Below are 12,331 nucleotides of genomic sequence, written 5' to 3' on the forward strand. Positions count from 1 at the left end.
ATCGGTATCATATAACGTTCACGAGGCATTTCAAGAAAGAAATAAATTCTCGAAACATCATACACATCTTTTTTTTGCAACAAATGCAATACACAGAAGGGGTTAAGCTAAATGTCGATTTCGTAGAAAGTTAAAAGTACATATACAACGCTTCGCTTGAATTTCCGCTTGTTCCTTGTACAAGATTTTTCAGTGTGATTTTAACTTGAATTCTTTTCTTTTTTTTTCTTTTTTATCGTAATAACGTGATTGTGCAAGAGTCAGAGAGAAAATTCGAGAGACACGAGATATACGAGCTACTAAATCAGATCATATTGTTTTGAATACAATTTGATTTTTCATCTAATTATTTCATCTATTATTTTTCATCAGATTAATTATTCTGATAAAATTCAATATTAAAATACTTGTTGGAGAAAATGTTGCTGTATAGAAAAATACATTTACGACGGTACGTATGATGTGACTGTAATGCGATTTCAGTTATATAGTTCACGTTTAAATTTTAATTCAATTTTATGTTATAAAACTTTTATACAATATCAATAGAGAGTAACTGTGGCGATCTTTTCCGTTTCAGGTCAAAATATCTAGCTAACCGTTTTTGGTTGCCGTTTCTTGATATCATCGTCACATCAAGCTTCGAAAAGAAGGATCCATTATTTGGCTGAACGTAGAAAAGTGAAATACGATACAGCAGTTTTCACAATCTTAAAGAAGAACGGCCAACATTGTAAGTAAAATATTTGAATATAAAATTAATATAAAATCGATACAATCAATAATTAATATAGAAATATTTAATAAAATTTATTGTGGCGTATATGTAAAATTTATTTATTTAAATTAAAATATTTGTTTTTCATTTAGCGATATAAAATTTTGCATGAGAAAATAAAATATGTGTCGTTAACGCGAAATCGTATTTGCAAATTGATCAGCATTGTTACCTACAAGTTTGCGGTGAATATCTTACCGTCGCGAATGTTTCCATGCATAAAACAAACATACCACCGGCCGTTAAAACGCAAGGTGGTTGAGTTTTCATCATCATAAAAAGAATAAGCTTTCTAGTTCTAGGCGATGCATCATACCAGTTCAAGTTTATTCTGCAATTATAATAAAGCTTGCTCACGCTTTATCTGGTCCTATTTTCAAATTCGTATTAATCTATTAATCTATTCGTATTACTCTATTAATTTCTATCGTTACAATTTCTGCACGAAACATTATCACCGTCCACAATTTAATATTAATTATTTTGCAATATATTTCAAAATATACATACAGATTAATGTGAAGATATCCACTATAATCTATTAATCTCTGAGCATTCATACATTCAAAGCACAGATGAAATAGCAATGCCCACGAGACTGCCACTAGTCTAAGAAGCTCAGACGGATCGTCCGATTTTGACACAGCCTAAACGACATTGAATTAATTGTACTAGAAAGTGATTAAATAATTTTTATATAAATAATGTTTTAAATATCAAATAATCTAGGTGAGCGTAATAAAAGCTACCTCTTTCCTTTTTTTTCAATGAATATCAATTTAAGTTTGCAAAAGTATTTATCGCTTAATCATCAGTCTATTATTTAATTAATAGACTGCATTATTACAATAAATAAATGCGAAACGCACATACCCCAACACCTGTAATGCTCATAGCCACCATATTCAATCCAGCATGGAACAGAAAGTGCTTAGAATACGTGAGTTCCATAAGATCGACAAACCTTGGATATATCGATGGAAATGTAATACTTCGCGACACCACAAAAGTTAAACAATTAATTATATTTACGCAAAAAACTCTCCGAACTTTATATTCCAAAAGCAGAAAATTTAAGTATCTTAACACATTGACAACCGGCGTTGTGAAGAATAGCGTCACGGCGTGATTTTACCTAACCGGCTGTCAATATGTCACTAAGTTATCTTAGAATTATAAAAATCTATCAGATCATTCAAAATCTATCGAATTTTTTAAATAAAGCATAAATTAACTAATGGAAAAAATTATACTGCTAATTAATTTTATCTCTTCGTATATTTATTTTCGTAATAAAGTTTATAGAAGAATACTTTTGAAACGCAAAGATTTTTTAAACAATCTTGATACAAACGACACAAACCTTATAGCTGCTTTATGATCGTGGACACATTGTACCATATTTCGATACGCTTTGTCTTTCATAATGGGAGGATTGTCATTTCCGGTGAAATATTCCTCTTGTATCGCTCGTTCTATTCGCGATCTTCGAAAGTAACAATATAAATTTTACAAGAGAACTATTCGTAAAATCTTTTTCCACCCACCGCTACATACCCAGTCATAATCAATAGCCCGCAAACGTGCTGCACAAATATCACAAATATCGCATCGGCCGCGACGATAGCCGTAACGCAAATCACAACGGTAAGGTATCCGTGAATCAAAATTGGAAAGTAATATTTATCCATGTCAATGTAATATTCGACTCTGTGCAGCATTGGCCGGGTCGTCTCGTTAGTAACATGAAGAATTAATTCTTGGAGAGGCATCATCATAAATACTGACGTTAGCGTAAACATCACACCTGAAGAAGTGTTATTTAAATATAATCATCCAAATTAACTAAGTAAATACAAAATTTTTTTTTCTCCACCCATTAATTACTCACAAACATAAATAGTCGAAAATTTCTTGCCATTGTCCGCGTACTTTTGCAGAATTTCTATATCTTTAGATCTTCTTACGGAATGAAAATCACATCGTATTCGATCGAGCAATGCCCTTAGCTATAAATTTACTTGTGCAAATTATTTTTGAGTAAACATTTTAATTTATAATACATGTTTGTAATTAATGTTACAAAAGAATTTAAGTAGATGAACATATTACGTAAAACAAGTAGAGATAATTAATCTGAAATGCATTATGAATAAGACAATCTCGAATAATGACAAAAAATAATCTAATTAAACAAATAGCTTTTTGAAATAGAAAATAGCCAGAGAATCTAAACGATAAACTATAAAAAAAAATTAAATTTATAAAACGCGGTTGTCCGTGCAATATGTTATAATCCAATAATTATTTAAATTATTACTTTTTAATGATACGTTTTATATACTGACATTATTTTCAAGATGATCCCACCTACCTCATTCACGCATAACATGGAATTCATTATTTTCGTCATACCTGATATATCAACCATAATCGGAATAAGGCATTCGATCACGATGTCCATGTCGTGAATATAAGATAACATACCACATATCTTGAATGGATAAAATATGTCAATTTTGAAGAATCAAATCTATGTATTTGTTTCATCACTTCACAGCCCTTATTCGCTACGAGAACTGATGGATTTATTTTTTCGAGCAAAAAGTTAACGCGCGCTAGAACATTAATCACCGTTATACCTTCGTGAAAAATTGCGTACAAGCTATAGCCGCTATGACGATAACTATAGTGCGGCTTGTCTTTGACGATTGATACGGCCACTGGCCAATTGCTGATAGCAGAATTTTATTGACTCTATAGTTGCGACCGTCAAAGAAGTCCATTTTGCTTAAGTTAACAAAGCAGTACGGACACTTTGATCCCTACCACATCCACCAGTCACGTACAATATCTCGTAGTATTAACAATTCCTTGTGTAACTTGGTCTCAAAGTAATTGGACCAATTAAAGACTTATAGTCGATATGTATGATTGTAGAAACATATACACGCAATCTTACAAATGATGTTCGTTACTTGCAAAATTAAATCAATGCAGTTTCCCTAAATTTGTCAAATTATCTATCATTTTGATTAAGAGTATCAATTTTCATAATAGTTCTTTATCTGGCATCGTCTTGCTCCGCGCATAGAATTTCTGTTACTTTATTACGTGCTGCTGAAATGTGTGGTGTCTCTGAGTGCGAAAAACAAGACAAAGAGAGCATAATATTATGTATCGATGATACACATTTTCAATCAGAGAACTATAGCAAAGATTTCCAAGAAACAGAGAATGCCGAACACTATATCACAAATGTGGAAGATTATGTACGTATTGTTACTTGTCGCACATTTTTATAGAGATATTTATAATTATTGAATAAATTGTGTGGTGTGTCTAACGATTGTTACGTCTGTGCATTATGTAGTTGCATAATTTCCGCGATGTTCAGCCAACACAGTGCAGATTTATACGTGTCGTATAGCCAAACATCTTTCAATAATATTATAATAAAATATAATAACGATAATTATTTTAGTGAAATATTTAAAAAAGTCATCTTCGCAAAGTACTTTTAAAATAACGCAAATAAATGCTTCAAGACAAAGCACATATTTTAAATACAAATTATATTATAAAATATACTGAAAACTAATCCGCAAAACAATGTGAAATATTAAAATGAAAAGTTTAATAGCACGCCTACAGGATTTTGCCACATGCTTGCGATGCCATATGGCTGTCGGAAACGATTCGGTTTTGAGAGCGGCAGAGTGCCGAAACTGAAAACAGCAACAGTCGATCTATCATACGCTCATCACACGCTCCACCCTTCAAATGAGGTTTCTAATTGGATGCGAAATTAAGTACAAGCTGACGAAAAGTTAATGGTTATATGACAAGGGCTTTCAATCGTGGCTGTGTCAAATTTATCCGAGATCAGAAAAATATATCGCTGTGAAATATTTGCTGATACATTTCTATGATTAATAGCTCAAATAATAAATAGCGAAGACATTTCGAAAAAAAAAAAGTTAACAATTCGTCATTGTTTACGTTGGATGTGTTTAAATGTCCACTCGATAATATCGATTAAATTACTTTGCTCACCCGATTGCAAGGTGCCTTTCCTTTCCAATGCACTCGAGTTCCTTTCCCCTCGACTTCTTTATCACGGAATCTCCCGCCTTCGGTCACTAGCACTCTACGCCGTCCCCCCCCCCCCCCCAAGCTATATCGCGATTCTTAGTACAAGGATATTAAAAACTTCTTATCAACGGCATCGCCGCATAAGAGAGACAAAATTAACTTTCACCCAACACCATTCCGTTTTTATTTCATTTGCAACGAGGAAATCAAAAGACAGCTGCGTGCCACTTTCAATAAAAAAAAAAAAAAAAAAAAAACCGTTTAATTTTCTTAAATATCAATATTTCATTATAATCTTCAACACTTTGCATTAACGTTTCATCATCACGCTATTTTTCACGTTTCTGCTAAGAAAACTTGATAATTCACATTTTTATTAATAATTAATATTTATAATGAATATTTAGAGTCATTATACTATTCATTTTGGCACAAATAAAAGTAAAAGATACGATCTTGAGAATAAACTTCAAGCTTTGGGTCATTACGTCACAATTCTTGGCCCTTTTAATGTCAACGCGTTTTAATCTTACGACCGGGTTCCGAATACAAGGATTTCGGTTCGGATGCAATCTCTCTCGAGGGGCTTCCTTCCGGCGCCGTGTGTATCTCTTTATCCTGAGATCTCCCGCCCTCGGCTGGCCGACACCTTGCGGCTCTTCTCGTTATGCGACTCGTAGACGAATGCCGCCACGCGCGCCGAGTCTCGACTCGTTCCGTTCTGTTCCGTTTGAGGGGTAGATCCCCGTAGGAGATGGATATCGTTAATTGTCTCAAGGCAAATGGTAGTGGTAGTAGCACGCGAACGTTGTATCCTGCTACCTTTCTTCCCCTTCTCTTTCTGTCGGCTTTCGCATTATTTTCCGTCGGCGAATACGATTCTTCTACGCGGTGTCTGTGTTTCATTACGGATCGATAGTGATTAGTATTGTATGGAACAATCCCACATTTTTGGCAATGACGTTTTATAAAATGATGCATATGTCGTAGGATATTTTGTGACAGAAATTATTAAATATAATCCACATATCAAAGATGAACGATAATGGAAAATAAACTTTTAGTAATATCTAATGCTTTCAACGTTATCGAAAATTGTACAGAATTAAGAATGACACGATTTATAAAGACGATTTCTATTGAAACTTGAATGTCTTGACAAATGGAACACCTTCTATACAAATTCCTTTACATCGCGGTCGTTCACATTATCTTGAGAACTTTTAGAATTTAAAAGCCACTCGATCCTATCGATGCGTCCTTTCTCCTCACTCGGCGCCTTTTAATCCTGTTAGCGATGCGGGCCTAACAAAACATCAGTGGCATCGAAAACTCCGATTCTATCTGACATGATAACAGGTAGCGTGATTGATACAAGAGACGGTGAAACCGTACCACTTAATTCTCATTTAATAGGATCCTGTCTAATCCTTAGAAAAAATCGATGAAAGTATACGCGGAATCATCATCTTATTACCACTTCAATCGATATACTAATCCTCTAACTCTAACACCGAGATAGATTTACGTAACATATCGATCGTACCTTTTTATACACGATATTTTGAAAGAAGAGAAAATTGCAATTAAATATATTTCGAATTTGCAATTTTGCAGACTCTTATTTTACTTTCAGATTAAAGGCGACGGAAAACCGCGTTCGTGAGGATCGTAATGTCCGGTTCCCTCTCCCTACGTCTTCGTTGTTCCTTTGACGCTACCTATACGATGGTATAATATGGCGCATATAGTTATTACAGTGGCACGGCTTCTATTGTGAAAGCATCTGTCGCTTCGCCGACATCCGAATGCCGACAGTGAAGAAGGAAGAAAGGCGGGAAATCGGAAATTGAGAAAATTCATTTCCGCGTGTCGTCCGATCGAAAAAAATATCGCCGCGATATTGTAATGGAACCGTCATCCGTGTAAGTTTTCGATAAACTCAACGTATAACATTCAATCCAATCAGACAAAATTTGGCAAACTTCTTCATCAACTATAATTTTCGTCGAGTATAATTAATAATACATAAAAATAAAATTCCTAGTTCCCCCTCACACCGTCTGTTTCACGGTAGCGTCTCTCGATTACCGCCGTGCATTCATCGATAATGATAGTAAAGTTCATTGTTCTCGCGAAAAAAACGTCCGCAAACGGTTTTTTTTTTCTCCCTTTCAGGCCGCCGACCGCATCTTGGCGAACCGCGGAGGTAGGACGGGCTCGCAGTGCGGGCGTGCCTGCGGAGCGGGCATCGAGGAACCTGAAGAGAAGAGGGGTAGGTACAGGAGGAACCCGAATGAGCCGCAGCCAGGTGTACGTATCGCCCATAGGGATAGGCAGAAAACAAGGTGGGAACCATATGTTGATCTGCTGACGGACGTTCTGGCACGCGCCGGGCGCACTCAAACTCGAGCCTTTACATCGCGAGGATCGGGACTGCGGTATTCACCTTGGTGTCCTCTTGACACCGACCTGATCGAACGCCCCGACGGCACGGCCTGGATGTTTCTTTTTCACGTGCACAAGACGCGACACAAGGAACGCAGTGAACAGAGACTAAAGTCGAAATTAGCGCGGGAGATTGATCGGATCAATTTCGTATAGGTGATGTGTCGAATAGGAAATCCAATGTTTCTCAAGAGGAACCTCCGTCCTATTATTGCACCGGGTGTATTTCATTAGGTGTAAAATAATGAAGTAATTGATAAACGAAAATGGTGATCATATCGCGACTATAAAAGTAACAAAGAACCCGAAGAGAACATTTTAGAATCATTTTGACTCCAGTGTGTAGATGAATATAAATAGCTGCGTTAACAAATTTGATGAAATGCTTGACTTCCAAGGTGATACGAAAAGATGTTTCGATGAAGAAAGTAAAAAAATGTCAAGAAAATCTCGCTTGTACAAAAAATAAAATCTTATTTGTACAAAAGGAACGAAGACCTGCTACGAAATTCATCTTGTGAAGAAAGGATTGCTTCGCACTTCGATCAATCAATTGTCTCTCGATCACATTCTCATCTGATAAAATAATTTCTATCACCTAATCATGGCACTACTATCAAATCATCACTGCAGCTATCAGAGCGCGCAATCCGATATGTTAACACCCACGTACGCGAATTCAGCGAGAGCCTATGACCACCACTTGTACCCGTCGCCGTACAATTCCCCGAATTACGACTCCACCAGAATAACGTATCGAGACAATTGCACGCACGAGAGCGAACTTACGCCGCGAAGAGAGATCAAGACGTTGGATTACGCCAAGGACACAGTATCGGAATACACAAAGACTCCGGAGGGATACGAGCGAGGATCCTACGGCGTCCTGACGCCTGTCACTCCGCAAAGGTAAAGACGTACGTTTAGTTTACGCAATTTCGCAAATAGATCGATATTGAAGATTAATTGAAGATTAATAGTCAGTGAATGTCAGTAATGTTATTAATAAACAATCAATGACCTATTTTTCTCTCCTGATTTATATTCAAAGAGCTTATGACAATTTTTGCAAAAATTACACCTTATCGATTAATCCTTAATTCGTATATTTGGGAGCGAAAAATTTTGAAACATATAAGAGTTCAATTTTAATTTTCTCAAATATATGTTAAAATCAAAATTATCGAGATTACTCGATTAGATTGATTAAGAGTTTATTTTTGCAATTTGCAGATACGAGCCGCCGCATTCGATAGATCATACAACATCGCCGCGATCGACGTTGTATGAAGAGAGCTCAATGGATTATCAACCACCATCATACTGTTACGAAACCCCTCCTCAGGAACCGAGATACCACTCCCTCGAGAGCACCAAGCCGATTCTCGCGATCGTCGAACCTCGCGTCAATTGTTGGGAGCCCATCATCTCGTCTCAAGTAATCACAATTATCAATTAATTTTTTCGTAAAAATCAATTCTAATTAAAATTCAATAAACCTTCCAATTGTTACTCTAAACATAGCTAGTAATTAAATTCTTGCAATGTAGACGGCATTTTCGATTTAATGTTAATAATCGAATAAATTTCAAATTTTAAAAATGTACATCAAATACGGCGATTCGTTTCTGATCAAATCACGAACTTTTGTCAGAAAATGCCAACAACACCACCAGTGAGTCCGCGAAAGGGCAGACGGAGATCGCGCGACGTCCCGCCATCGCCGACGGTGCTAAAACGCCGGCGACTAGCCGCAAACGCACGTGAGCGACGTCGAATGAACGGTTTGAACGACGCCTTCGACAAATTGCGCGAAGTCGTGCCGAGCCTCGGTACCGACCATAAGCTCAGCAAGTTCGAGACCCTACAAATGGCACAGAGTTACATCGCCGCTCTATGTGATCTACTGCAAAGACATGACAGCAAAAGATAGATGAATCCAAGTTGAAAAACGCAAGTACCGCTTTACTTTCTCTGAATGTCCTAATTTGATATTTTATTTTTTTGAAGATAAATAAGATATTGATCCCAAAAATCTCACCATAACAAATCAAAATCCATCCGATGCAATATTGATCTAATAAATTTTTCTTTCTTGAAGAAATTAATCTAGATATAATTAAAATAATTTTCTTAATTTTAAGATTAATTTCCTCAAGTTCTTAACTCGCAGCAAATAAATTAGATCACTATTACATTAAACTCTTTAGTTCAAAATGTTAAAAAATAAGTTATTAAAATTCAACATACTAGAATTGAGATAATTCACGTAATTGATCGCATAAAACACAATCGTGGACAATTCCTAGCCAAAATTAATGCTAAATCAAGCAACAATCAACGCACAAATCATATTTCAATAAATATCCAAAGATGTTAAGCTATTTTTTATAACAAATGTTGTCAAGACTGTTGTAATAAGACTGAACTGCAAAACCAACATGTAAAGCATTATTATCACAATTTAATGTGAACAATAATGATGTGTTATACTCGATAAAGTTAAATAGCGCATGCCTTACTAATGATTACTTTCATTATTATTAAATTGGCTTGACTAGAAGCGCGTTATTTCATTACGTTTTTAATATATAATATGCTAAAAACTTTTGCAAACACATATATGCAAAATATTCAATCGTGTCATTCGTTAATAGCAGATTTCTGAGATCATTTGGAAATGAAAATCTTTATACCATAATGTCAAGACAATAATATTTAAATGTAAAGTAAAAGTTGATTAATTAGATTGTCAAAAATTCACATACTTATGTACGTCGCATATTGATTTTCATATCCTTATCATAAAATGCGTAATATGAGCAAGAATTTTTGACAATCTGATTAATCAACTTTAAATACTTCCCATTTAAAAACCATTGCAGCCTCGACATTTTTATATAAAGATTTTCGTCTTCAAATAACCTGAAGAATCTGCTATTAATGAACAATTAAGAGGTTGGTCTGGAACACCTTGTATATTTTTTATAGTCTAATTTAAAATATTGTTTATATATTTTGATGTTAAAGAGCTAGTCTTAACATCGGAGCTAGCGTTAAACTACATATAAACCTGCATCTCAAACGCAACAAGAAATATGTGTGTGTGTGTGTCTATATTTTATAATATATAGTTTAAGAAACGGAAACAGCTAAAGATCCAAAGACTAAGCATGTTGATAGCAAAAGAAGCCCACCGGCAGTTCTAAAGATATATTAGATGCTATATACTTGTAATAAGATATAATTAATATATTAAATCATTCACATTGTGTAATTTTAGTAAAAACTAAAAATGTAATTATTTAAATATTTGTTAAAAATATCGAAGAAAATAGAACATTGTAATCATTATATCGTTATATTATTTTATTAGTCATGAAAGAAAGGGAGAAAGTTTTTATAGAGGTAGCAGAACATTTTGAAGATAAGATAAATGCTATTCTTCAGCGAATCATCACATTTCTGTACCGTCCATTGTAAATTTGTAATTATACTGTCTAGTCAAGATTATATTCAACTTTGATTATTCTTAAATGATAAGCGCCAAAGCGCGCCGCGAAGCAAGAAAACGTATTAAAAAATTATGACGAAACAATTGCGTTCGAAGACTTACTGTAATCGTCCAAAGATTTTTATAAGTAAGAAATGTTATGTGTATACTGATAAAAATAAGCAGATACATCATTAGAGTTCGTAAGAGATCAATATATCTATTACATAATGCAGATAAGTAAGATTAATTGTACCAAATAATAGTATGATTTTGTACACTGTTGTAAATAAAGTATTGTGTTCGCAAGAGGAAAATTGAATAAAAATGCTTCTGTTAATAATAACATTTTCTGCAAAGAATAACATAATCGATTGAAGGATCTATAAACAGTCGCCATCTCGTGTTATGAACGAAAACTACTTGCAGGAGGAAGATATAAAAGATTAAGGATAGTTTCATTTTTGGTGCAAAGTATTAGTTTGCAAAACATTAGTTTTACAATAATATAACTCTCATGGAATTTGGTTCCGTTATCAATGTTGTGTGTGAGACAAAAAAATACCGTTAATAAATGTTAACAGTGTTAGTAATAATTTAATATTACTAATACTAATGAAATGACAGGTGTCGAAAATAAACATGAGACTAAATAAAATAATGTTTCCTGTTTCTCGCAATCAGTATAATATGATTATTATTTCACGATATACAGTGTCCTATAATTCGAAATAAATCAAATAAATCAAGAATTAAAATAAATAATTAACAGAAAAGTTCTAAAAAAAAAGTAAATTAAAAAAGTCTGCAATTTCTTAATCCAAGCAATAGTTTTTGAAATATAAGAGTTTAAAATTGGCTAATTAGGTTCTATGAAAGCGATAGCTTATCTCTGAGTCTTGCATATGACAGTATTAGTAACTCATAGACAGGTGGTTGCTTAACCGTAGAATCTAATTGAATTTTAAACTCTTGTATTTCAAACACTATTGCTTAGATTAAAAAATTGCAAAAACATTTTTTATTCAATTTGTTGAGAACTTTTCTGCTATAATATTTTGATCCACGAGTTATGAAAAACTGTATATGTTCAAGAAAAGAAAAGAAGAAAACTGACTAACAGATGATTTTGCTTTGTTTCAATTATTTTAAACCATTATTATCTTAAATCCCATTATTTTAAACCGCATCCGCTATGTCAATTCGATAAGATTAAAAAGAATGAATCGCTATATTCATATTGTCTTTTGCGGTCTTCCGGTCATCTCGTGCATAAACGTCGATTTTCCGGTTCTGCACGCGGGCGCGTGACCGGCACACGCACTTGTTGCTCACCTTTCCGTTTCCCCTTGAAAACTCTCACTCTCTACAAGTCCCCTTCCGGATACGAACGATTCACGTGCTTTCGTGCCTTCATTATTCTCGGTTTTATCATCACGCACTTTCTTTAATAACAGTCGCTCCTCTTTCAAAACGGCATATACATATATGCCGTATATATATATATATATATATAT

At 34.4% G+C, this 12,331-nt stretch overlaps 2 protein-coding genes across 2 annotated transcripts in view; one reads left to right on the top strand and one right to left on the bottom strand.

Moving 5' to 3' along the window:
- LOC105677632 (uncharacterized) overlaps positions 1-5,105 on the bottom strand; it is a 30,485-nt gene extending 25,380 nt beyond the window's left edge. The window contains exons 1-8 of the mRNA XM_067352919.1: positions 3,421-5,105; positions 3,153-3,272; positions 2,670-2,787; positions 2,336-2,585; positions 2,142-2,264; positions 1,652-1,769; positions 1,289-1,425; positions 977-1,109 (exon numbers count right to left, since the gene is read on the bottom strand). Coding sequence (XP_067209020.1) covers positions 977-1,109; positions 1,289-1,425; positions 1,652-1,769; positions 2,142-2,264; positions 2,336-2,585; positions 2,670-2,787; positions 3,153-3,272; positions 3,421-3,564 — 1,143 coding nt within the window. The 5' untranslated portion in view covers positions 3,565-5,105. The remainder of the gene's footprint in view (positions 1-976; positions 1,110-1,288; positions 1,426-1,651; positions 1,770-2,141; positions 2,265-2,335; positions 2,586-2,669; positions 2,788-3,152; positions 3,273-3,420) is intronic.
- Positions 5,106-7,251: 2,146 nt separating this feature from the next.
- LOC105677739 (uncharacterized) lies at positions 7,252-11,619 on the top strand. The gene is made up of 3 exons (XM_012376569.2): positions 7,252-8,230; positions 8,555-8,759; positions 8,976-11,619. The coding sequence occupies exons 1-3, from the start codon at positions 7,926-7,928 to the stop codon at positions 9,252-9,254; spliced, it is 789 nt and encodes a 262-aa protein (XP_012231992.1). The 5' UTR covers positions 7,252-7,925; the 3' UTR covers positions 9,255-11,619.
- Positions 11,620-12,331: the final 712 nt, after the last annotated feature.

This window comes from Linepithema humile, chromosome 4, assembly GCF_040581485.1.
Source record: "Linepithema humile isolate Giens D197 chromosome 4, Lhum_UNIL_v1.0, whole genome shotgun sequence".
NCBI lineage: Eukaryota > Metazoa > Arthropoda > Insecta > Hymenoptera > Formicidae > Linepithema > Linepithema humile.